This window comes from Mustela nivalis (genome assembly GCF_964662115.1).
Source record: "Mustela nivalis genome assembly, chromosome: 7".
NCBI classification, from domain to species: Eukaryota; Metazoa; Chordata; class Mammalia; order Carnivora; family Mustelidae; genus Mustela; species Mustela nivalis.
The window spans coordinates 38,543,287-38,571,214 of record NC_139026.1 but is presented as its reverse complement, the minus strand read 5'-3'; the positions used below and the strand labels follow the sequence as shown (position 1 = coordinate 38,571,214).

Here is a 27,928-nt window from a genome sequence, read left to right as displayed (position 1 = left end):
AAACTTCTAAGTTAGCTGGAGTACTTTAAGTATCATTTTATAAAGCATCTTTAAGAAAATTGCACGGATTTTTTTTTTACTCAAATATACTAAGTGCTTTTGCTGTTCCCCTTCTAGCAAACACCAAATTTTTAAGAAGGTATTTCATTCTGAAGATCTAGAAGATCTAGCTGATGAAATATTTTTTTAGTTCCTATGCATCGATCTTTCCAAGTGTTCTCGGCTAATCTAATTTATGAACTGATTCTTCTGAGTCATGAAAAGATAAAGCCTGAGGAATTTTATACATTAAGCTGTAATCAAATATACATGTTTGCTTACAGAAACTGAATGTCAGCCCTAAAGTGCTCTAAATGAGAAGCTGTCATGGCATAGGGAAAGCTCTAGCAGAAGAGGGGGAAGGGGGTTAGAAGCAATGACACACCTTATCAACAAAATATCCAAAAATCTTTAAAATATAAGTTATCTAGGTTTAAGGAGTTTAGGTCATAGTACTAGTGCATTCTCTGCCCAAAAGCACATTCATTTCAAAAAGTGAGAAGGGGAAAATGGAATCTTGCTTATTCATATTGCTACCTAAAGGCAAATTCCAAATACCAACTTGGCAAATCAACAAACTGTTTGCTTTACTAATCCTGTCTTAATAATCTGATGTCTATTTTAGCTATTCTTGTACATCTGTGTTTTGTATACCTGCAATCCAGTGTTCTTAACTGACACTAATAAACTGAGCATTAAAATGGAAAAATCAGTCATTCAGAGCATTGGGTCCTGGTTAAAAACTGAACTAGCCAAAGTGCTCTTTTTACAAACGCGATGGGTCAGTTTTATAGAAAATGAATGTGACTTTTTTTTTTTTTTAAGGAAGTAATAGCATTTCTACTCTATCTGGCTAAAAAGGCACAGACTCAAATGTTTCAGCTTGATGTGAAAAGCTGTAATGTAACCGCATTTACTGACACGTATATATCTTGTATAACCTTGACTAAGAGTCTACTTTTGTTTCCCATGTGAATCTAAACTAGTCTGTTGATACAAAACATCTGATGACAGAGCATCTGGAAGAGTCCGCTCCCACATTTTATTTTCTTCCCCAAAACAGTAACAATGCCAGCCTACACTCACAGTCCTAAAACAGGAATGGATCACTGAGAAAACAGACATGGAAAAATCTCAGTATTTGAAAAAAAAAAAAAAATCAGAAACATAGTCTCTTAGCATTACAAACCGTATCTGTAATTTTACATTCATTTATGTGAAGCTGAAATTATACTTCTTTGACTCCATGTCCTAGATTTAATTTCAGAATAAATAATAATTTTACTGTAAGTTAAAATAAGAAATAGGCAGCATACAAATAAAGGTCAAATGTGAGAGAAACTTGCTCATCTTATTTTTATCTCAAAATGCTACCCAATTTCTAAGAAATTCCTATTTTCCTGGTCTGAAGCTTTGAGCGCAGAATAAAAATTTCCTACTTTATAATCACAGACTTGTTATTGTTTAACAATTTATTTCCACTTACAAATCATGCCCTGGAAAGGAAAATAATGCACGAGGGCTTTTAGCAACTGGAAAGTTATTTGATTGCAGCCCTTTTGCAAATATAAATTCCATATTTAACTGTAATCAGCAACCTTTTAAAAGCCTCTTTTGTGCTTAAAACCAGGCTTCCCAGAGCCTGTATCTGTCATAATTGGTTTCTGAAGTCTATATGGCTTGTTTCATTTGCCTTCTGTGTTTAGATTGATAAGAGAAATAGTTTATTAAAAGCAAAGAGGAAGAGAAAGCAAGAGATCATAATACGCAGCATCGCAAACAAGTCAATCTTGTCCAAAATGTCCACCAATGCTTGTGTTTGCTCTATTCTGTCTCTCATTACAGCTGCTGGTAGGGATTATCCAAGCTGCTGAGCTGCCTGCCTTAGACATGGGGGGCACATCTGATCCCTATGTCAAAGTGTTTCTGCTGCCTGATAAAAAGAAGAAATTTGAGACAAAAGTCCACCGAAAGACCCTTAATCCTGTCTTCAATGAGCAATTTACTTTCAAGGTATTTCTTTCTTTCCTTTGTTTTTTTTTTTTTTTTTTTTTTTTTTTTTTTTTTTTGTACCTACAATGACTTCACTGTGGTTTTCAAGACCAATCTCATCCTGACACATACATAGATTTGCACATAGCCCCTTGTTCAGAGGCTCACAGATGAGTCTATTCAGAATATTTAAAATTCTTAACTTCAGTCCGGTGAGGATTCTATATTGCATTTAGATGTGGTCAGAGTAGGATTTGGCTCAGCCATTTCAGAACAGAATATAGCCTGGGAGATAAAGAGGCTGTCATTCACGTCTCAAAAGGGAGGTCGACTAGGTAAGCCAATAGACTTGCACATGTCCCCCTCTCTAAAACAGAGCCCAAGCAAGAGTGAAATCATTCTTTCTCTAAGTCTCGAAGTTTCTGAAAATAAATCACTATCACAGAACCGAGTAAACTGTGTTCCACTGTTTAAATGGGAGCAATTGGCTTTACTCTCGTTGTGAAATTCTGTGTATACACAGCCAATCTGAGCATACCGAAACCATTCTTAACTATCAATAAAAAGAATAGGAATCCCTTGTTTTTCAGCATTTCTAGCCTTTTTCCCCCTCAACGGTCCTCTCTTCCCTAATGGCCTTCATCTTGTTGAGACACCTCAGTTGACAAACAATAACCTAAGGAGATTCTGGCCAAATGGTAATGACTGGACAGGGAAACGGGCTCCGGTGAGCCTTGGGCATCTCTGCATATACACAGTCCCATAGCTCTTGCCTCGAAGTCATGCACAAAAACAACACTTTCATAGCTCTCTTTAATATGTGGGAAAAAAATTTTAAATGCATTACTTAAAATAATACATTTATGAAAAATGAAAGATCTGTGAATATGCCAGCAGGCGGATTCAGAACCCCTCATCTATCAGCCAGCCTTCGCGACAGCATGTGCCTCATGTTGGCAAATACTGCGTAGGAAATAAATGGATGAATCCGAGGGCACGAGTCATTTTCTCAAGCCCTGTTTCCAATTTCGCAAAAGAGCAGTGTCTTTCTCTTCACTCTGAAATTTGAGGTTTTAAGACAAAAAAAGTCTCCAATGTCTTGTCAGTAATCTCTTTAAAAACTACACTTTCCTATGCCCAGAGAGTTTGTTTAGAGTCTCAATGAAAACATTCTGAAACTACTCAGCTTATGAAGAACTGATCACTATGGCCAATCCACCACAAAACAAAATGAAAATAAAACAAAATACTACAAATGGTAATCACAGTCATACTATTTGACTACATTTTAATCTTAATTTAGGTCAGGAGTTTCTAACAACGATTTAGGAAGCAGATTCTTAAATTATTTGAAATATTGGGGGATCTTTGTTTTGAGTTACCCGTATGTTAATTTTAAAAATGTGTTCCTAAAATTTGATGAGGCATGTTTAATTATTAAAATTTTTAAATTGTCTATAAAATTTTTTCAGGTTCCATTTTATTTTAGGAATGTTAATCAAACCATAAATCGATCCAAAGTGTAATATATTTTGATACACTGAAGAACCATGATGCTGTTCCAAGAATGGTTAAATTTGCCAGGAGATGTTATAGATTATGCATCCTGAAATACCAATGGACAGGTTGTTCAAATAGAAGCACAACAGTTTTAAGATGATAGGCTTTAAAACTGAGTACAAGTGGTACCTGGGTGGCTCAGTGGGTTAAAGCCTCTGCCTTCGGTTCAGGTCATGATCCCAGGGTTCTGGGATCAAGCCCTGCATCAAGCTCTCTGCTCAGCAGGGAGCCTGCTTCCCCCCCTCTCCCTTTCTGCCTGCCTCTCTGCCCACTTGTGATCTCCGTCTGTCAAATAAATGAATAAAATCTTTAAAAAAAAAAAAAAAACTGAGTTCTAATCCGCTTGACATGAACTTGACATCCCCAACCTAAATGCAGCTTCTTTTCCTCCAAACTCCCAGCTAAAGGAACTACTTATCATTCAGGTAACAAATACAGAAGGCCTACTATGTCAGCTTTGTGCTAAATGCCTTACATGTATTCCTTCACTCAGCCTCAAACAGCCTTATGAAGTGGGCCCTATTATTATCACTACTTGGTAAATGAGAAGTGTGAAGTTGGTTCACTTGCCCCAGGCCCTTCAGCTAGAAAGTGGGAAAACCCAGGCCCTGGCCTGCCTAACCCCAAGTCCAGGTTTTTTCAACTAATGTTATTTCAAAAGAATCACCAAAAAAAAAAAAAAAAAAAGTAATTTTTTTTTTTTTTAAATCCAGAGTGAATTTGGAAATAAGATGAAATTTCTGGAGGTTATCTCTATTCTTAAATTCATCTCTTCCTTTGAAATTCAGCTGTTGGGAAGGGTTTATTTTTTTCTCCCAAAATGAAAAATGTATTGTTCCTCTTTTTCAATCAAAGTATTTTAATCAGATTCCAAATAGATGACAAGTGACAAAAAAACTCCTGAAAAACTGTAAACTCTTAAACATATACAGTCAAATATGCTTCCTTCCCCTTCTCTTAAACATACAGAATTTATGGAGAAATGTTTGATGGAGCAAAGACAATCGTTTACACTGATAAATAAAAATTGATCAAAACTTCAATACAAGTCTAAACAATTTCTTAATTAGGCATTTCTACTCAGTTACTGAAGTGTAGCTTACTTAGATGGCACTACTCTCCCTGAATATTAAAAATGTCACTAATAAAATCCCAACCCATAGCATCTGTCCCAGATTCATCTGAGCAGCTGGAGAATTCATCAGTTCTTGGCCTTTTGCCACAACTCATCCTAAAAAGTGTCATACCTAAGAATGAACTTCAAGATCTATATTATAATGCATCTCTGATATTCAAAACATCCACTTCCTAGTCAGTTCCTGTCAATCAGTAAATTATTTTAGGGAGTAGGTAAGGCAACTTGTGAATTTCATTTCAATCCTTTCTGACTTCTAGCAGATTTATGAAAAGATCTGCTGCTCCATTCAATTGTGCCATCCAAATGGCTTGAAAGAGTTAACAGATTTTTTGAAACAAGTATTCTACCTCAAATAAGTATACCCTGACAAGATAACTGATAACAATAACAAAATGTTCTACAAGTAAAACTTACACAGTCAAGTGCAATTAGCTTGGATTATTCTTCTATCAAACAAATTCCCACCTGATCATTCTAATCATTCAAAAGATGAATATTTAAGTGCCTACTGTATGCCAACACTATTAAACCTTAAGGTGATTATAGCATGACTAATAGTAAGGCTCATTATCAATAATACAATAGCTTCTAGAACTTTAGGATAAAGTGATGACTATGGTTGAGCCCCCACTGTCTCCCAATTTAGCTGCAAGTAGTTATTCAAACAAATTAATTTTTTAAAAAGTACAATTATCCCACTTTTGTTTATCTAGCTAGAGTATTAAAATTAAACACTTTGAACAAGTCACACATTTTCAGCATTTTTGTGACCGGATTTTTATCCTCCTCTCTTTTTATTTAGGTGCCCTACTCAGAATTGGGTGGCAAGACCCTGGTGATGGCCGTGTATGACTTTGACCGTTTCTCTAAGCATGACATCATTGGGGAATTTAAAGTCCCCATGAACACAGTGGATTTCGGTCACGTAACTGAGGAATGGCGTGATCTGCAGAGTGCCGAGAAGGAAGAGGTAAGGAAGACATTAGCATTTCTAATACAACAAGCTGTACTCGCCAGTTGCTCCCCACATAATAATCTATTGAAAGAATCTCTCTGCACACGATGATGTGGGCCTCCAGCTGCTGACAGCTGGCAAAATAGGGTTAAGGGATTGATTGCATAACCTTATTAAAAAGCACACAGGTCTTCTGGGTCTTATTTGAAAGAAAAGAGAAAGATTTGCGTGCTGTGTCTATAGATAATTCCCTGGACACACACACACACACACGCCCACTATCTGCTTCCAAAAAGCTTCCAAAATGCCAGACACGCACACATCTACTTCTTTAAAAGGACAGTGAAAAATCATCTTATTCTTTGTATTTTTCCACAATCGTTTTGTGTTTTCTACATAGGTTATGTAGCTATTAAACAGAAATCAAATAGCACTTTCCCCTTGATTATGTCTGCATATCACAGACCGTTCATTGTTTCTCCACAGATATCGGAGTATGATGGGTGGAACATCAAATATAATTCACAAAGGCTGATATTAAATCCATTTTTTAAATGACTCACATTTTAATAGTACTCTTCACATTGTTTTTTCCCCAGTTTTAACAGTTCAGCCCAGAATTTTTCTGTGATTTAAAAAGGGTGGTTCAATATCCTTAGTGCATTTAAACTACATAATACTCAATTCTATTTGATTATGCTATGCCTGCCTAGTGTTTTTCTGTGCAAATGCTTCAACAGGCCAATATCAGAAAGGCAAACAACTCTAACTTCTCTGAATTCCTAAAGCAACAACTTTTCTAGCCATTTCTGGGGTCCTGACCATGCCTTGGGTGATTATAAGCCCAAGGGATTGCCAACAGCCTCCTTCAGGATGTCTAGGATTGTGTCATGTGTGACCCCTTTGGGGACCACCAGGGAGATGAAAGAGAGGCCCAAGCCCTCAGAGAAACTCAGCCAAGCCCATTACCTGGGAGTCCTCTCAACCTGAGATTTTCTATGATCTATGTAACTCAGTGAGGTTTTAGAACAGGTTTGTTGATTGCTGTAGTGCAATCAAATCTTATTAGTGCTCTAAAATTATTATGTGGTTGTAAAAAAAGGAATAAAAGGTATTTGAGCTGAGCTCTTCTTTCCTTTTGGAAAGAAAGATATATAACTTAACCAAGTATGTTAGTCAGAATTAGATTCGTGGATACTGAAATCAATTTAGCCCCACTGTGGATATTATTTTAAAAAACCATGCAAGGATAATATTGAGTTTTTAAATTTTGTTATGTTTATAAGTAGTTCTTCTCTTTGAGTGCACTAGTATCAATATTAAACCCAACATGTTTGAAAACAATCACTTGATCATAATGTTTCTAAGTATTGAGCAAAGTAATGAGCTGTTTTGTTGAATTTTTATATTTTGTTGAAAGGTTTTACTTTATCAATTCCTTTCAGTTGGGGTGCACAGTGGGACTATAACAAATACTTATTAATGGAAAGGGTTTTTATTAGCTGAATGGTTAGTGGTTAGCCTGTTGGGTATCAGAATATGACCCACTCATCCTTCACAATAGTTACCTATCCAGAGTTCATACTGCTCACCTTCACCTGATAACTATCAAGTGGTATGATATTCCAAGATCATATTTACCTGGGTTTCTGAAAAGTTGGCAAATATTTTTGCCTGAGTTAAGAAAATATTTAAGAAAAAAAATAAAGAAAATGTAAGCCATCTAGCAGTTCTCCTCTTTCGAAAATTCTTTGAATATGAACAGAGTTTTAGACTTGGCAATAGGCCGACGGGCTTGGCTCTAGACTCGAGCAGAGTAGATAGACTGACCAAAAAGAATCCCATTTTTCTTTTCATCCTCTTACTTGCTCTCTTCTTTCTCTCTTTTCTATTTCCTTCTTTCTTCTTCCATGTCTTCTCTCCCTATCTATGACTCTTGTAGCCCAACTCATTCAAAAATATTATGTGGATATTCACTATGTAGCACTACATTTCTAGAACTGTGTAAGTACTAAACAAAGTGAATGGGTGGCCCCGGCTCCGGCTTTCATGGAATATAGTGTGGTCTCCTTTTCCTTCCTCATGCCAATCTTTGTGTTACTCATGGTCGGTGACCCTGGTTTTAGGAAAAAGTCCTGTCTGAAAATCAAACACTCCTGGGTTTCAATTCTGACAAGTCCCTTTACCAGATCAGAGAAGTTGGACACGCTACTTAAGCTCTCTAAAATTCAGTCTGTTGATCTAGGAAGGGTTTTACCATCATCTACCCCTTGTCTTCCAGATTAAGTAGGATAGAGTATTAAGTGCCCAGTAGAGAGCCTGGTATGCAGTAAGTGAGCAAGAGATCGCCCATTCTTTCTTCTTGGCCAATCTTTTCTGTGTTCTTTTACTTTGTTTTTACCTCCCTATTCATTCTGGCCTTTTCCCTCTATCCAAATCTACTTCTCTCTTCTTTTTCTCACCACCATTCTACTCACTGAATGTCTCTGCAAGTTTTTAATGGGAAATAATTCTACAACCGCATTTTTAAACTCTTGAGCCTTTCCTCTTTGATATCTACTTGGGAAGAGCAATATTTAGTTTGAAATTGAGGGACTCTTTCCTTTTATCATGATATAGGAAGCCTCATAAAACAGATGTCTAGCTTACGAAATAGCTCCAGAGGACCACAACCAGGTGTAAACTTTCTCATAATAAATGAAGTAAGATTCCAATCACATTTTTGTACCTGAATAATCACTTATTCTCACTGATACACACTCTATTTATTTCATGCTACTGTCCATTAACTGCAGAAAATTATAGTTGTATGACTATTCTGTAGTCCAGATTTACTTTGGTTCTCACAATTTTAATGATACTGTTTTTCCATTTTACATGAACAATTCTGTTCATGATTTTCATTTTCCTTTTATCTAACAGTGTGGAGTGTTGTTTTTAATATAAAAAGTGAAAGGTATTTACAAAAAAGTGAGGAAAAAAGGAATTCAAGAAACAGCTTTGGAATCTAGAAACCGAGGCACTCATCACAGTAGTCTGGTTCAGGTTGGCACTTGGATTTAAACAAGTTAAATCCAACCCGCTGAGATCCAACCCTGTGATTTTGGCTTTATTGCCAGAAAGTTAAAAATCATAAAAGTCATAAGATAGTGAAGCAATTATGTAAGTTAAAATTTTGTTATTTTAGTGATCAGCTAAATGTGCAAGCAGTTTAGGGGAGACAAGGGGAAATAGCCTTATCTGGAAGTTACCAAGCACATGTTGAAAATGTAAAGGTGTGTGAAAGAGATAAGCTATGCCAGGAAGAGCCCTAACAAGCACAGGGCTCCCACTGTTAGATTCTAGCCGCTAGGGAAAGCAGCTCTGGTCAGATTTCCATTCCGAATTGGTAAGTTTCTCTGACACAGTCAAAGCCTCCTTACTGGTTTAAGTTCACTCAAGGTGTCTTGCCTTCTGCCTTCTAACAGATGAAGATGGAATTTGACTTTACAGACCACTAGACCTTTTTCTTTCTTTTTGTTTCTTTAAAACAGAAAAGTACATCCTCTGAGTGGAGAGACAATAACAAAGCTTTTCTTTTTTCCCTTTTTTTAGGATAGGGCCTCAAAAATCATCTTTTTACAAAAGGCTTTTTAATCACCCATTTGCAAAATGTTTCTACTATTATAACTTCAGGCTATGTTTTTGAGATTTTCTTTTTAATCATTCAATAAATATTGATGCTGCCCACCGGTCAAACCTGAACCCAGCCCTCATACTTTTATAATAGTCCAGATTGATACAACTGCTTAATTACTTCAAATGTTATAATGAATGGCTAAAATTCCATTTTTCTTTTCTTCTTAAATTTTATGATTTTAGAAATTGTCTCAGTTCTGCACCCCAGCATCAGTTATCTTTAAAGCACTTAGTTCCTTTTTTTTTTTTTTTTGCATTTTAGCCCTAATTTTTATGTATTTTTAGTATTTTGTCCCTAATTTATATATTTTAACCTCCACTATTACCTCTTATCTCTAAAAACAACATAAGAAATAGATACCGCCAGAAAACAACTGAGCCTTTTTTTCTTTTTACTTTCAAACAAGTAATTTTTTTCCTCCATTAGAGAATAAGTCTATCACCTCTGCTTTGTGTGGAATTCGTTAAAGAGTGGTTTTTAAATGAGATTCGGTAATCCAGTGCAAATGGGAAAAAAATTGATTGCTGAATTAAAGCTAGTTGGAACATAATTTAATTAGTACCCAAGCAGAAGGGTAGAGAAACTACTTTATTGCCTTAATAGAAAATCAATTTTGCAACAAAATTTCACATTTTTAAGCCTAATTAGAAAAACATTTACTTCACAGAAAAGCATTTGGAAAATACATATTCAGTCAAATGGCAAAAATTGTTCCAACTCCAATGGTCAATTACTTGATATTTCTTTGGAATGAGTTAAAGTCATTATTCCTTACGACATCTCTTATGGCCAAAGATCATAAAAGAACTGATGTTATTTCTAAGTGTACTTAGTAGTCAGATGGTAACTCATACCCTCTGAGAATCTCTGCACAGCAAATCAATGCCATGAATGGAAATCCTCCCAAAGGTTAATTGGTGGAATTTAAACATGGATGCCAATAAGAACCTTCCTTGTCATTTACAATGTATCACATTAGAGAAGTCCACCAAAGACACCTATTTTGATCCATAACATTACAGAAAATTATATTTATTTGTTTTTGGTTTTTTACTTGTTCATTGTCTGCCTTTCCTCCCTTCCCCGCCAGCCTTAAGACTATAAGCTCCATCCCAGCTGTGGTCATACCTATTGTTCCCTGCTATGAGACCCAATTTGATCACAGGGGCAAGCACACAGTAGGTGTGCAAAAATATTTTTGATTGAAGGAATGGGGGAAGGTGTTTATTATACCGTGAGATATTTCAGAACTCCCTTTTTATAGTCCCTATCAGTAACAGTAATTCTGTTCTTGTTTTATAAATGAAGTCCAGGATCTTCTGAAAGCCCATCAACAAAATACACCAGCATTAAACAATGAAAATGGTTTACTAGCTTTTTAGGTATTTTGGTCTTTCTTTTTTTCAGGATTTTATTTATTTATTTGAGAGAAAGAAAGAGAGAGCACACGTGAGCAGGGAGAGGGGCAGAGACACAGAATCTCAAGCGGACTTTGTCCAATGTGGGCTCTACCTCATGACCCGTGAGACCATGACCTGAGCCAAAACCAAGAGTCAGATGTTCACCTGACTGAGCCACCCAGGCACCCCAGTCTGTTTCTTTTAAAAGCGAGGCAGTGTAGATGCTTAGCAAAATCACTGTTGTTACTGCTTTTGTTGATGGTCATTAAGATGATGATAGTTGTTAAGGCTTATTCAGTATGGTGTTCTCTGCAGCATTCTTGTCACCCTGTTTTCATGATGCACAGAAAGCCTTGTGGTTTAGCTTAGTTTAACTTTATCTGAAAAGTTAAGACTTAGTGAAAGCTATGATGTCAGTCTCTGCTTGCAACATGGAAATTTACCCAGGAAGAAGTGGAGAAGAATCAACACCAAGGAGACTTCAAAGAATATGAACAAATATCTAAGTTTATCATAGTATTAATCGCTACTCAGATTTATAACACAATAGAGATGATATAGTGGTATTCAGTTGTCTTATAATAAGACCATGATATAATTTAATGCATTTAGTATATATATGTTCATTTTATAGGACTTGGAATATAATAATTCCATTTCAACTATTACAGAAGTAGAGTTGCCTTTGATTTTTTAGCATGTTTTTGGCCATAGCTATGGTTTACTTGATTTTGAGTCTTCAGTTAGAATTTCAATCTCCAATTATAACAGTATTGCTATGCATAACAAGCATTGTCTGCTCCACAATGTGGTTTCTAAGAACATCATAGGAAAAAGAAAATAACTTGAAATATCCCTCTAGTGTGTAGTAGCACTTGATGGCCTTTCTAGTTAAGAAGACTTTTCACGCACAAATGGACGAGACCAATCCTCACTTCACTGAGTTTCTAAATGAAAATTTAATATCGTTTTATTTTTCATTGTGAATTCTCTAGAAAAGTAATCTAAATTTAGACTTTAAAGAATTAAATTGGGGGAGAGCGATGCTGGGTATTTTCAAAATACCTCTGATGACCTTGCATTGTCCTACTTCAACCTGCTGCACTGCTCTCCCCTTCACAACTCTCACCACCCAGAGGCCTGTATTCCCAGCTCTGCTCTCATTTCCAAAACTCACCTTTATTAAAACTCACTGTAACTTCACCACCTAAGCTATAAACACAAATAATAAAAGCTACCTTTCACTGAGAGTCTACTATATGCCAACAAAAACAGTTCTCACAACACTCTTCAAAACTGGCATTATTGTATCTATGTACAAAATGAAGGGATGAGACCTGAAGCCCAGGATAGTCTGAGTAATTTGTCCAAGTTCATACAACTGATGGCAGAGCTAAAATTCAAACATAGGTCTAAAGCCCACACTTTTCTATTTAACCATACTGTCTTCATTAGGCAGTCTTTGCCAGTCATTTCAGCCCCCAAAATATAGCTGTAAACTCAATTTAAATACAATAACAAAAAACCAGCTGATGGGAACTAGTTTTTCTCAGCTTTGACTTATTTTTTTCAGAATCTTAACATTTGGTCAGTCTGCTTTGACAACTTACACATTGTTAAAACTTACATATATATATATACACACACACATATATATATACATATATTATACATTTATATATATTATATATATTTTATATATATGTTTCCCCTCATATATGTATATATACATATATATTTTCCCCCTCCAATATTATAATATATTGCAAATGTATGTAACATAGCAAAAAAAAAAAAAAAACCAGCTCTGGCATTTTGTTTCTTTTAAATATTTCAAATACTCAGCATGAACTCCTGCCCAAGATACAAAGTCTGCAAATGCCAAAGTACTCATTAATACAAACATGTTATTATTTACTCATGAGTGCTGATGAACTTAATGAAGGCAGAGGGATTTCTCTTTGCATTTAAAAAAAATAAATAGAATATAAATTCCTATCCATTCATTTAAAATGCAGTATCTATGCAATTAGTATAAAAATATATTATAAAGTATATGAAGTATATAAAACAAAAAATTAACACTCGCATATGGGAAGTGGCAATAATAGTAACAAAACTTTATAAGGTAAGATAATAAAAGCTTCAGGAAGAGCAGAGTAAGAAGTATAAATTCAAATGTGCCATATGTTTTAAGCAACAAGAAAAAACATGGACAGGGAGGCCCCCCTGAAGACTGGAAAAAAGTGAACCAGTCCTTAAAACAGAGAATTGGAAGAGGCAGAAAGAAATGGAGACTGCCCTCCAGAAGCGAAAAAAGGTCAGCTAGAGCAAATTTTCAGAGCTGAGACCGCCAGCACCAGTGGAGTGCGAGCTTGAACAGATACCCTGCAACTGGATAAACGAGACTGAGCAAAGCAGTGCGCTGACAGCGCGTTTCTTAAGCGTCAGCCGGACGAATCTAGACTCTGGTCATTAAGTGAACCTTGTTCTTCCCAAGGACAAGACTTGGGCTAGGAGAGCCAGACCCACATCTATGCCCAACACTCTACTAACTGCTTCTCTCACGTTATTTCATGTAATTCTTGGGGCAGTCCTGTGGGGGTGACTCCTCTTCTCCCTGTTCCACATATTAGAAAATATAATTTGGGCACCTGGGTGGCTCAGAGGATTAAGCCTCTGCCTTCATGGCCTCAGGGTCCCGGGATCGAGTCCCATATTGGGCTTTCTGCTCAGCAGGGAGCCTGCTTCCCCTACCCCTGCCTGCCTTTCTGCCTACTTGTAATCATCTCTCTCTCTCTGTGTCAAATAAATAAATAAAATCTTAGGGAAAAAAAAGAAAAGAAAAGAAAAGAAAATTTGCCCAGTGCCATCCATAAACAAACAACAGAGCACAGATTTAGACCCAGATCTGCCTGAATCACAAGCCCATTTTCTCTCTACTCTGCCATACAGCCACTCAGCTGACGAAAGCTCAGGGAGTACATGGATGCGGTCTCATGCACCTCATCTCCAGAGCCTATTACTGCACCTGGAACACCCACAGTGTTTAAATATTTCCAAGTGAACCGAGAAAATTAGAAAGAGATGAGAATTTTTTCGAACATACATCCTGAGTTATACCACCTTCAGGGAAGTCATCTTTGAAAGATGCCCAGTTGTCCCAGGGTACTGCTTTTATGGTACCCCAAAATCTTTTGAATTCTATCTTCTCCCTCCAGGAGTCTCTCTCAGTGTACAGTACATTCTTTTCTCAATAGTGGCTTCTTTTTGTCTTCCCAAGGTACATTTTATTGAAATGGCTGTAAACTCTTTAGTGTCCTGTAGGAATGGATGATCAAATGGAGAAAAGCAATTTTAGTTACTGTGGTAAAATAAGAGGATGGATGTTCTTGTAAGCTTTGTATTCTGACTCTGGCCAAAATGTTGCGAGTATTAGCATCATTGTGTGGTCTCTCACATGGGTCACTATGGGAAAAATTATTAGGAGATACAAGTTCTGACACATATAATATGAAGGAATCCAATTGTTTTAATAGCAACTGATGTAAGGGTTAGGCTTTCTTTTAACTCAAAGAATATAAAGGTTGTCAGTTGGATTTTGAGTAAAGCAGAGTAGAGTAGTTTAGAAGCACGGATTTTTGAATACAGATTGGTAGAGCACCAGTGAAGAGTGGGAGTTGAAAGGGGAACAAACAGAAAACAACAAAATGGGGAAAATGACATAGGTAAGAACAATCTTGCCTGTATCAGGTTTATTATTGAAATAGTGAAGAGGTCTTGAGTAGGAAGCAACGTGATCAATGCAGAAGAATGTCTTACTCTGTCATGTCCGCCATCTTCCCCACATTTGGATCTTTTACAATGTAATCCTTTCTGGGGAGTTCATCATATGTTTTACAACTTTTTTTTTTATTATCTTGTTTGTGAATTCTTCAAATTAAATGTTTTTACCTTCTGTCTCACTCCTACCTCACTCTGAGCAGGCCAAATGTTTGTGTTGTGAAATCCATAATCCATTACAATCTGTTACTCTGCAAGTAATGAAATGTCAGCAGTTGAGTTGTACTGTGTGTACTACAGAAAAAAGGAGAACGAGAACTCGCCGAGAAGCACCAGCTTAAATAACTAAAAGATCAAAGAGAAGGAGCATTCACACCCACACGTGCTTGTTTTAAACAAGGCTAAAAGTTTTTTATGAATTTTATGAACAAAAGTCTCCAAATTGTTTTGAGTTACTTTAATTCATTTATTTTTATTTATTCAGCATGTATGTATTAAGTCCCTTTTATTAGCCAGAGACGATGCCAGTTTTCAGGACTACAACACTAAAGAAGACAGACCCATTAAGCTTAGACAGTTATACTTTTATGGTGACACAGCACTGTAGGGGAGATTAAAGCTCTGGCCTTGGACTCAGCCTATGTGGACCACCATGACTCCACTTACTATCAGTGTTGCTTAATCCTTCCTAAAAATGGGTTATTACCCACCTGCATGAGCTAAGATATACTCTAAATGAGTGTACACTAAGATACACTCTAAATCAATCACATGAAGTACTTAGAACAATTCTTGGCACCTAATAAACTCTGAGTAAATGTTATTCTTACTGTTGGAAACACAAACCAGTCCCCTTCTTTCCTTGTCATCAAACAAACAAACAAACAAAAAAACCCATCACCCTGACCACTACACCTGTATCTTTCTTTTTTGTGAAGAGACTTAGACAGACCCAGCATTCAGAGGGCATTGTCAGGCACGGTTTTGATCAAAAGGAGGTGTCTGAGCACAGACCCCAAGTCTGAGAAGTATGAAAAGAGGTCCTAAATGATAATGGGGGGGAAGGCAATTTACCTCCTAAGTGTATACCCAAGAAAAATGGAGGCACATGTACACACACACCACCAAAACAAACAAAAACAAAAAACTGTATGAGAATGTTCACAGCAGTGTTTTTTAACAACCAAAAATCAGAAGGAGCTCAAATTTCCATCAGGGGGTAAATAATTCAACATGCTATATACATATAACAGAATATTATTCAGCCACACACACAAAGAGCAATGCCGCACTGATACAGGCTACAATACAGATGAACCAGAAGAGGCAAATCCACAGACAGAAAGCAGACTGACGGGGGCCGAAGGCTGGGAGCTGGGGGGTCGGTGCGGAGGAATGAAGAATGACCGCTAATGGGTATGGGTTTCTTTGTGGGTAATGAAAGTATTCTAAAATTAGGGAGTGGTGATGGTTACACAATTCTGCAGATACCAACATCCACTGAATTAGACCATTTAAGAGGGTGAATTTTATGTTAGGGGAATTTTATCTCAGGAAAGCAGTTTTTTCAGAAGTGTTTCAAGCACTGAAACCCTAAATAAGGAAGCCTGATGTTTGAGGTTGATCCACAGCCCCATTTGAAATCCTACTCGGGTACACTGTTGGTTCTTTCCTGATGTGGTTTGAAAAGTTTAGAGAGGTTTCCTCAAAGTATTCTGGTTTCCCTTTGAACCACAGCATTTGTCTCCAAGATCACGCTCCTCACCACATGGCTCTTGATGTAAGGTCAACACTAACATCCTTGGGTTGGAAAGAACGCAGGCCTATGCGCAGGCCACGTGGCTAGCCAGGGAGAACCCAGGATTCAGACACCAGTGCTTGATTCCAAAGCCATTGTCTCCTGGTCTATACCCCTCCGGGTAGGAAGTGTTAGTCTTAATTCTCCTGACATATAAACATTGTTTGAAAAATATGAAGACTAATCCTTTTACAGTCTGTCTCTACACCATAGCTTCTCAGATTCCTTTTAGTCACTTAGTCATTTAGTCACTCTTTTCTGGGCCCTTTCTCGCAACATTATGCATTTTTTGAGGTAGAAACTGATACATAATAAACACACTCCTATGAAATGTACATTTCAGCGTGTCTTCACTATTTTGTCCACCACTATAACCACCACTGCAGGCAAGCTGCAGAAGGTTTCTTACCCCAGAAAAAGTCCCACGTGCCTCTTTGTCATCAATCCCCGGTGCCTAGAAGTAATCCATTCTGCTTTTTCTCACCATGGCTTAGTTTGCCTGTTTTGAACTACATATAAATGGAATCCTACTGTTCTGGGTCCAGATTCTTTTGGTCCAGATGTTTCTGGGATTCTTCATAAAGCTGCATGCCAAGTTCTCTCCTTATAACTTAGTGTTCTAGTGCATGAAAAGGCCACAATTTACCCATTTTTGTGTTGATGGACATTGGGGTTGTTTCCAGTTTTGAATTATAATGAACAGAGCTGCCGTCAAAGTACTTGCCCACCTTTCTGGGGACACATGCTTTCATTTCACCCAGCACTACTAGTTCATACGGAGGTGTATGTATCATGCTTTCTTAAGCTAAAGTGACCAGCACCCCAGGTAATAAATAGTCCAAGTAGAATTGTACTGGGATATTTACTATCTGGGATTCAATAGTATCTTCTCACTTTAAGGAGCCTCCTTCATGATGCTCAGCTCACTTTCATCCTTGATCTTGACAGTGTATTATCTATGCTATGCCATGCACTTGGCACCTTATTACATGCAGCCCTGTTGTGCAAGTGTAACTGCTTAGCCACATAACGCTCATACATGGAAAGATGCCTGGTTTGCCTGTTTTGTTGACTATGCAGGTGGGGTATGAGCTCCTTCCAAGGGAAGTATTTCATACTTTTGCATATCATCATGAGTGAGCGCCCAAGAAAAAGCATGGAATGGGTCAAGTGAGGATATAATTCTGCGTCCAAATCCCATCAACTTTCTAAGCCTCTTTTCTTTTTATGAAAAATGTAAAATAGAGTATATACTTTTACATTTGAAAACTGTTTTTTCCAATGGTGTGTACTAAATATATAGTTATGCAACCACTAAAACAACCTAATTTTAGGATATTTCCATCGCCCCAAAAAGAAACTTCATGCCCATTTGCAATCATTCCCATTCCTACCTCTCATCCAGAGGCCACTGTTAATCTATTCCCTGTCCCTATGGATTTGCCTATTCTAGACTTTGCCTATCAGTGTAATCCTGTAATATGTGGCCTTAGAAAGTCTAATGTTGGGACGCCTGGATGGCTTAGTCAGATAAGCATCTAATTTTGACTCAGGTCATGATCTCAGGGTTGTAGGATCAAGCCCCACCTGAAGCTATGTGCTGGGCATGGAGTCGGCTTAAGATTCTCTCTTTCCCTCCCCCTCTATTCCTCCCCGCCCCAAACCCTCTGCCGACCCTTGCCTTGTGCTCTTTCTCCCACTCTCAAAAAAAAAAAAAAAAAAGAAAGAAAGAAAGAAAAGGAAAGAAAAAGAAAAGATTAATGCCAAATAAATTCCTAAAGTAAATGGATACATTGAGTAATGAGTCACTTTGTTTGATGGGGCAAAATCTATCCTTTGCAGTTCTGTTTAACAATTACGGGACATTTTTTCCCTCTTACTGTGGGGCCAGTGACAGTCTCAGTATCTCTGGGCCATTCCTGTCCCCCGCTTTCCAGATTTCAAGTGCCTTCAGGCAAAGTGGAATGGAACCTAAGATTTTGGAAAAGCTGATGAAAGAATTCTCCGTGGGTCTACTTCAAACAGAACGATCCTGCACTTGTTGTCTCCTGCTCCCTTACCCGCTCTCTCCCCCGTTCTTCATCTCTTCACAAGAGGAACTCCGGGGACAAAAAGAAACTATTAATTTACTTTCTTGTTCCACTTTTAATGTCCCCCAAGTCATTAATAATGTGCGATTATTTTTTCCCTGAGATGGCCAGGAATGTAAGTCAGAGTGCTCACTGGAGTGTCTTTCTGCTGGGCTCCAGGAGCAGGCAAATTCCAGCGTGGAAAACAGGAGAGCCTGGGCCACCAGGTGAACCCCAAAGCCCAGCAAATCCAGCCGTGAGCAAACCATCCGCATATGCATTTTAAAATGCTTAGAGGGCGGTGTTCTTAGAAGTGATGCCTTTCATCCTAGAATGAGCCCTTGCTTTCAACATCCTTTCTGAAAGGAACTTCAAAAATCAGGATTTTTTTTTTCATGTGGAACATAATTTATGCTCAAGGACAATTTTCTGGACTTCAGGGAACACCAGAGCATAGGGATGAACATTTCAGAGTAAAGCACAAGGTCCCGCAGACAATGCTATTTTTTTTTTTTTAAGTACTTAGAGAATGAGAAGACTTGGCTATAAGTTTCAAACACTTTGGCATGTGGTGAGAGGTTGTGTTTACCAAAAGTTAATCAACTACTCTTCAGTGTAAGATGTTATTTCTACATAAATAAATCAATATTCTGACAAGGTACTCCCCTGAAGTCTTGCTTTCTGCTGGTGTTCAAGGAGAGAAGAGGGAGGCAACGACCTTCTGGAACCAGCATGGCAGGAATAGTCTGTTCTTAATTGTATCTCAGGGTCAAAAAATAAAAATAAAGTTGAGATTAGAATTTGAAATAGGTCAAGAGTCTGGAGTTTTATGTTTTGATTTTGGAACACATTTTTCAACAGCTTAAGTCATAAAGAGGGAATGCAGACAGTCTTTGAAATACTAATATAGAATCAACGTCTATGTTTGACTTAGATTCTGAGGAGAGATGTACACTCTGTTTGAGGCCACTGACTTTCCAAGTACTATCATACTGCTATTTTGTTTATATTGAGGCCATGTTTGAAAATTACACGAAGGCTCTAGAACCTGCGTGTCACAGTAGACTTGCCTAATTTTAAGGGGTAAAAAGTCATCCATGTTTCTATTTGGTACACTATTTGCAAGGCTCTATTACCCAGAAAAATCAGGTAGAGCAACACTTACCATATTTATATTCCCATCTCCAGTGTTTATATGAGCCAGGCACTGTGCTAAGTATGGTAGCTCATTTACTCCTAACCACAACACTATGAGTAGGTATTTTTATTATCCCAAATGTATAGACGAAGAAGCCAAAACAGAGAAGTTAAAAATCATACTAGGTCCTATAGCTAATGGGATAACTGAACTCAGACTTTTGTCTGACTGCACAAACACCCTTTATGCTAGACAGCCTCTGAGAAAGAGGTGATAGAGCCTGTGATAGGGAGATTTTCATCTATGAATACACGAACACACTGCATATGCCCTACAGTGTTTCTCCCTAACTCTTCTTCCAGCTCCCACGCCACGACCATGCTCTGTGAGGGAGGCTATGATGCCTGCCTCAGCTTGACACCTCTCCTTATTCTGAGATGCTCCCAGACTTTCTGGGTCCGTCTGCCTGTGGCAGAGATAGACCTGGGAAAGACCCAACAGAACATCCCCAGGTTTCTGCTCCCAAGTCTCCCCATCCCATCCTCTGGTTTGTTCCATTCTGTTATGCTACAAGTTCCTGGAAATAGGAAACCATTGCTTCCTTGTCTTTCACTGCCTTTCCTTACAGCAAGTCTGAGAATGAACAGGGAGCAAGATGGCCTACACTGTAATCATACATAAAACACTAAAGATTAAGGGGACATTTTAATGTTCTCCAAACAATGTTTAATTAGATATAGTGGAATGCAAGAACCTTTTTTTTTTTTCCAAAACAAGATACTTTGTATGCTTGAAGTTCTCTAAGCCCCTGTGATTCATAAAGCAATAGGAGAAGCTCCTGACTAACACCCTATGGGGAAAATCAGATACCAAGAGCTGCAGAATTATATAATTTTGGGTCATTGCTAAAATCGTTTTCAAAGCGCAAGCTGCCAAAAATGGATGATTCCCCTATAAAATAATACAATTTGAAATATGGCACTGACTACCCTCCTAGATTTCCATTTTAAAACTCTAACTCTTATGAGAACAAGGGAAAGGAGGACAGAAAAAGCATGAGCTACATCTTACAAAGCCAGGTGATTACTAAATGTATGCCATCCCATACCCAATTTTTTCTTTCCTCAAATCCAAATGTTTCCTATTTTGAAGATGACATTGTAGCATTCCCACCTGGAGATTTTCATGCCATCTTTACAGGAGTTACTTTAAAGAGCTTCACATACAACTTAGCCAAATTTTAAAATACTTTTTATGTCAGATCTGAATTTTAGTGGGGTAACGAGCCTGTATGAAATGAACAGTTGCTGGTGCCATTTTCAGTCACAACTTTCAAAGCTCTGTATCAGTTGCTGCCTGTGCAGGAAACCAGATCTAGCACCATCTGTATCAGGTGATTTCTGGACACCTTGATTCTCACTACCACCACCACACCCCCAAGCCCCCAATCCCAGCTACTTCCCCCTGCTAGCTTGTGTTCCCTCTTCAGAAATTCTCTAATTTGCTAATGAGTATTCCAATTGCTCATCACTTTCCTTGGGAGGAAAAATAACTTACAAATTTCAATTTAAATGCGAAGCAAGTAAGTACATTAGCTCAGTGAAATCCCACACACTATAGTTAGCCATAGTTAGCCATGTTTGCAAATGAAGAAACTGAGGAACACAGGGGCTAAAACACTTGTCAAAAAAACATATAACAAGGAAGTAGTGAACAGACATTAAAATCAATGGTTTGATTTGCTCCAAAAAGTCCACATTAATTTTTATTTCTTCTACTTATAAATTCTTTAAGAGCAAGAAGTTCACATTAAATTCCTAGCACTGGGAGTTAGGAATGATTAGAAGAATGTATAAGGGATGCTGGTAATGAACTCACAGGCAGCAACACGTGCCTTTTGTGTTTTAAAAAAGTGGACTGAGGGGTACCTGGGTGGCTCAGTCAGCTAAGCAACCAACCCTGGATTTTGGCTCAGATCACGAGATCGATTCCCACATGGAGCTCGTACTCAGCTCGGAGTCTGCTGGAGATTCTCCCTCTGTTCCTCCCACCACTCGTTCTTGTTCCCACTCATGCAAGCTCTCTCTAAAATAAATAAATCTCCTTTAAAAAGTGGTTTAAGGTTTTTCCTGAAGAAACAATCAGTATCAGAATGGTGCCTCTTTAAATTACATGCAAGTCTGAGTTCCTGTTCTTCCACTCCAGGTGTGCTAAAGTGAAGGGAAATTCTTTATCTCAGTCACTGTTAGTCCAAATACAATAGGAGTAAACCTGAAAATAGAAAAGAGCCGATACATAGCTAAACTTTTTAACAAGGCTGATCTAGGGCAGAGCTGCTGTTTGGGGCATTTGGCCTGAGCCTGAGAGAAGTACTCACACCAGGATGTGTTGTACAAGTCACCGGGAATGAGTTCATGGCAAGACCCAGGACACAGTCTTGAGGATCGAGCCTCCTTTCAGATCCTCATGTTTCACATCTAATGAATTCAGTGCCTTGGGCTAGAACTTAAGTAACTGGAAGCAAAAAGCAGCCCGTCATTGTAATTTCTACAGGAAGACAATGCTTGGGATGCAGAGTGATCTCTGAGTGGAGCACAGAGCCACTTGCCCAGCCATTAGTTAGAATGCCACGGAGCCCATTGGAAAGCGGAGGCGGGGAGCAGATGGGGGAAGAGTGCCGAGTACGGTCTGTCTGTAGCCCAGGTGCTGACCGGCTGTCTCGCACCATCCCATCCAGCCCGGCCATCATTCTCTAAGAAAAGGCTTCAGGCTGCAGCCTTTCTGGGTAAAATCATATGCACCTGACTTCAGAACTGAGCACGGAAATCATATCCTCAATGCAATCTCTGGCAAACCTAAACCAAGACTGTGTAAATGTTAAGCTTCACTCTCTCAAAGAGTTTAAGACCTAAGTTATTCAAACACATTCTGAGACTGTGACAGGGAAGGACTAATCTATCCCCAAACAGAAACTGCTACTGACATCTTCTATGCCTCATCCTTCCGATTAAAGAGCTCTGAGAGTCCTTTCTTACTTAAGAGGCTGCATCCGTTTGGATGATCTTTCATGTCCCATATATTTCGACTTGTCTTAATTTACATTTGTCCCCTGAAATGCAGATCATTAAGCCAGTAAGGAGTTTAAGATAATTGATCTCTTTCTTTCTGAGTGTCATGGTGACTATTATGAATGTTAACTCACATTTGCATGAACTTTCATATGTGCTAGGGCCTGCGGGGACTCAGCCCTGTGCTTCTGAACCAAATTCTGCTCTCCTTCACATCTTGGGACTTTGGCCTCGATGGTAGTCACTGCTCAGATTTGGGCTCTTAAAAGGACCAGAATCTCTTTCTCAGAGTGAGGGAACTGAGTAACTTTTGTCCATTTCAAATATCCACTTGAGCCAGCTTAGAATGACCTTCTGAAACCACTGAAGTCCAGGTATAAAGAAGGACGTTCAGATGACACATGGAAACCCAGAAGGACCCTATCTACAGTGTTCCGTGTTGAAACAGATATCTGAAAGAGCCTAGATCTCTGTAGGGTTTTTAAAAATAAGAATTGGGACATGGGTTTGTAGTCCTGCTCACAGGGAACAGACAAGGTGATCTCTCGTGGGATCTAGCAGTCTGGTGATTCATCAAAGAGGGTGTTTAAAAAGCAAAGGCATGAGAGAAACAGAGCTATGGCATCAATCTAAATCAAGGCTTACATGGACCTTTTTTTTTTTTTAATTTCCGATCTCTCCCTGCGTTTTCATAAGTCCTATCCCAGTGGGACATACTCTCTATGATCACTTTGACAAACAACAGTTTTGGTACTTAGGTTTTTAGTCTCTTTCAAAGTAATCAATATCTGACAATGAAAAATAGCCAGATGCTGATTCCAAAGCTCTGGACCACAGTGATAGATTTGGGGAACTGATTTAGCAAACTGGGTTTCTATACATCAGCCCCTGGCTTGCTTTCTTGGGCCCATTGCCCGTGGACAGCATAGTCTCAGCAGAAGATTAGACAAATGCAATAAAAACGGGAGTCATATCATGTTGACTTTCCTACCAGGTACCTTGTAAAGAAAGGTACTAGGTAAAAATATTTTTTTCTTTATGTTTAATGAGGGTTACTTGCAGGAAAAAAAAAAAAAAAATCTGTCCAGAGATGGGAAATTTCAGATAGTAAAGAGTTCTTGCAGACAGAAGCACTAACAAGCTGAGCCTCTGGCCATCGTATCTAAACTAGGTAGATATTCATATTCGTGGATGCCGGCCTATGCTAACTTATTTCAACATGGCAAAATGCCCTCAGCCTTCAACGGTAAGAAAATGGCTACGTATAAACTACCACTTAGTGGAATAGTAGACAGCCATTAGACATAATTACATGGAAAAAATGCTTTTGTATGTTAGGCAGAAAAAGCAAAATATCAAATTTATATATATGCCTTAGATGTGAGTCTTTTTAATATTTGCATAAGGAAAGAGGTAATTTGGGGATCTCTATAAGTGAGAGTATGGTCTTAGGATGCCAAAGGTGTTTTTGTTCTCCTTTTTAACATACATATATAAGTATAAATACACACATGCAATACACTTGACATAATAAATAATTTCATTTCATAATTCAACCTAGTACATTCTGATTTCAGAACAGGTTTTCAAGTGCTCTACCATGAGTTATAAGAAAACGGGGATCAACTCACCTAATCCCTCCTCCATTTCCTTCTCTGCAATATAGACCCATGAATGGGCTTCCATGTTAGCTTATGTTCAGCTAATGATCTCCTTTCCCTTGTCCCAAATTAGCTTGTCCCAGACATTTTCCCATACATTTCTCCAAGAAAGCATTCAGTATTTGCCCTTATGAAATCATTAAGAAACAGGAAGGTCAAAACAGACCAACATTTAAAAATATGACCCAGAGGACCCCTGCAGTACTGCAGAGCCCAAACCCCACGGAAGCATTACTTATGTCCTACGCACACACACAAAGTAGGAAATCTGGAAAGGGCTAAGAAAAGCTGTATGGCTGAAATAAATCTTGGCCAGCAAAGAGAAGTTTCTGTGGTAAATCTCGCTATGCCCCACAAAGGAATGGGGCAAAATAACAAGATGAAGGCTTATGCCTTGGGTCACAGCAGCAGCAAATATATTGTTAAAAGGCTTTCAAGGCCTTGGAGATACCATCACAAAATCCTATTGACCTAAAAGACTTCCCTGAAGTGTGGATTTTTAAAAAGCTGCATTCAAAATGCCAGCTAAGTTCTAGGATAAGTAGCCATCAAATCTGTCCTCCCTTCTCCTGGCCACCACAGTTTGGACATTCCCTAGAACATCTGAACGCCCCATAAGTATCAGGGGCAGCTAAGGACCTGGGTGAACCAAAACTGTTCATGCATTTCTGGAAGACTTTAGCCTATTTCTGGTAGCTAAGGACATTGGGCTTCGGGGCTGTCCTACCAGAAGCTCACAGAGGGAGGCATCCCAGGATTTACTGTGTCTCTTTGTAAATCACAGTTTCAAAGTGTAACACGGAACACCTTCTTGGTGGGAAAACGCTGTGCAGTGGCTAAAAACAAAAAAACTGTCATCTCATTCTTGGTGGATGTAGTAAAACAGACCATCAGATACTGAACAGGAAAAATATTGCTATGGACCTAATTTCATACCAAAAAATAGAACTGATCTTTGAGCTTGCTATTACTTTTTCAGTACCAAGTTCGGGTCTCTTTGTAAATGCCAGCTTTGAGTAATTGAAAAATGTCTATAAAGTCATTTCCAAGAAACCTAGAGTTTATGAAAAGCAGAGAAAATATGGTCCATTTCTTGTAAGGCTTATGGTTTCCTCTATTCTTTCTGATTTAGTGGCTGCAGAAGGCTCCTATAGGAAGAAGGGTCTTTGTACTCAGGTAGACCTGGGTTCAAAATGCCTCTCCCATTTGTGAACTGTGCCAACAGAAGTCAGTTGGCCTCTCAGGCTTTTAATTTCGTTATGCATCAGATGGAGAATACAAACCCTTATCACAATGTCAATTATACCTCAATTTAAAAAAAAAAAAAAAACCCTCATTACAGGCCATGGCAATAAGATGCAGTAACATGAGAAAACCCACAACTAGTAAGCATGAAATGAATACTAGCTCCCTTTTCTCCTTTTCCTTCCTTTACAGTCTTGGGCAGTTATAATTTACACAATAACTATTTGTGTTAAATTGCCTACTACCTCTTTAAAATACAAAGATGCTACTTATTGATAAAGGGGAAAAAATACATAAAGCTTTCATCATGTGCCATGAAACATTTCCTGAGAGTGCAGTCCAACAAAAGGGACAGAGCTCTTCTTGCCATTCATGGAGAGTTAATTTTAGTATAATTATTAAAAAACTCAACTACTTGGGCTTCTTACAAGGTCGATCACATTACATTTCCTCTGCACGCCCTCCGTTGGGCTATTCAGTCTGAGAGGCCTGTGACAAGCTATAGTTAATAAGTTTTCCATGGTGTCAAAAGTAATAATATTAACATGTCGTTGTGAGTTAAATTAATTTTGTTTTGTGCACTGGCCTGCATAAACATGAATGACATTTCGAAATATGATCAGGCAGGAACTGAGGAAGAGCCAAGTGGCAAAGCAGAATGAGACACGCTCACCAGAGCAGGGCAGCTGGCTGCATGCATCTGGGGATGCGGGAAGAGAGACACACAATATTATTATAGCAAACTATGGGGGGGGGAGGGGTGGATGCTTTAGTTCATTTCGTCCCTTTAAAAAAAAAAAAAAAAATCCTGAAGAGAGATTTTGTCTTTAGAGAAACTAGAGAGATGTTTGACATCCTGGCTCTATTTAGAAAGGAAAGAGCATCTCTTGGCTAATCTCTGATTTCAAGTATCTTCAACACACAGATTTTTTTTCTTCGCCTGCAAGAGGCAGCTGATTGGTAATAGCGTTTAAATGGATGACCGTCAAGTGGCTTTTTCAAATCCTAATGGTTGTGTTTATTTCAGAGACTTCTTCAGATCCCCCCCGTCCCAAAACCCTGCCAATGGCACCAATAAATATGCCATCTGTACACAGTTAGGAGATGCTGCTGAACTTAGAAAGAAAATATGTTACGATGACTCAGGGATCGGATGACCGAAGTGGCTGGTGTAATAGCTTGTCTTTTCCATTTGAGCTGTAGTATTTCAAGTGTTGCAACCACAAATCTAATTATGAGGAAAATGAAGATTTCCCTATTAAAATGGTTATTATAGGTAGGTATTTTATAATCCTTTGTACATTACATAGAGCTATTATATGTTACCTAGAATGTTCTATGGACACAACTCCAAGTTTGACAATTTAGGCTATATCCTATTATAATAAACCTCTACATTTCTTTCATGTATCTGCCAGCACTTGTTTTTTTCTGTCTGTTCAGAAGTACGATTGATATACCACCCAATTTTTAAACTTTTATATACAAGTTACACAAGTTCTTTTTTTTTCTTTCTTTCTTTCTTTCTTTTTTTTTTTTTTTTTTTTTTTTTTTTAAGAGAGAGAGCATGGGGTGAGGTGGAGAGGGAAAGAGAGAATCTTAAGCCGGCTTCATGCCCAGGTCAGAGCCTCATGCTGGGCTTGATCTCAAGACCCTGAAATCATGATGTGAGTCAAAATCAAGATCAGACACTTAACCAACTGAGCCACCCAGGCGTCTCTCTAAGTTTCTCTACTAAAATTAAGAGCACTCTGTTCTGGGCTGTCCATATTGTTTGATATCCACAGCCATCCCACACAATACGAAGTATCACTACCATCATTTTACAAAGGGAAAGTGAAGGGACTCTCCAAAAGTCATAGGACTATTAAGTTACTGAGTTTGTAGGTTAGCTCATGTCAGTCTGACTCCAAAGCCGAGGCTCCAGGTGACCCATTCCACAAAGACCCTTTCCTTGTTTCTTCCCAGCCATCAATCCAGTATGTGTACTAAGTGCCTAAATAAGTAACTGCATGTTTTATACCTTCTACCTTTAATCTCAAATGGATTCACATCGGCAAAGGAAATGCCTCCTTTTTTTTTTTTTCATTAACCTGATGATGTAACTCAGCAAACACACATCTAAAGATCATTCCATGCTGAAGCAATGTGTTATAGAGATGGATTAGACCTTGTTTCTCCCCTCAAGGAGTTCATAGGTAATGAGAAAGGGACATTGCTGTCTGGAGTAGAAAGTTCAAAGGGACACTGTGAAAGTAAATTGGAAGTGGGTTATAAAGGATGACTAGAAATTCAAGTTGAGAATAAGGTCTTTCAAGCAGAGGATACTGGCTGAGCTTTTGGAATATTTCAAGAACAAGATGCCTCGATCCTGCTAGGATCTAGTACGTGCGAGAGGAAAAT

General features: G+C 38.3%; 1 protein-coding gene across 1 annotated transcript in view; it reads left to right on the top strand.

Moving 5' to 3' along the window:
• Positions 1-27,928, top strand: part of SYT1 (synaptotagmin 1) — a gene marked incomplete at its 3' end in the record, with an annotated part of 225,879 nt that overhangs the window by 129,264 nt on the left and 68,687 nt on the right. The window contains exons 5-6 of the mRNA XM_082742418.1: positions 1,885-2,052; positions 5,532-5,699. Coding sequence (XP_082598544.1) covers positions 1,885-2,052; positions 5,532-5,699 — 336 coding nt within the window. The remainder of the gene's footprint in view (positions 1-1,884; positions 2,053-5,531; positions 5,700-27,928) is intronic.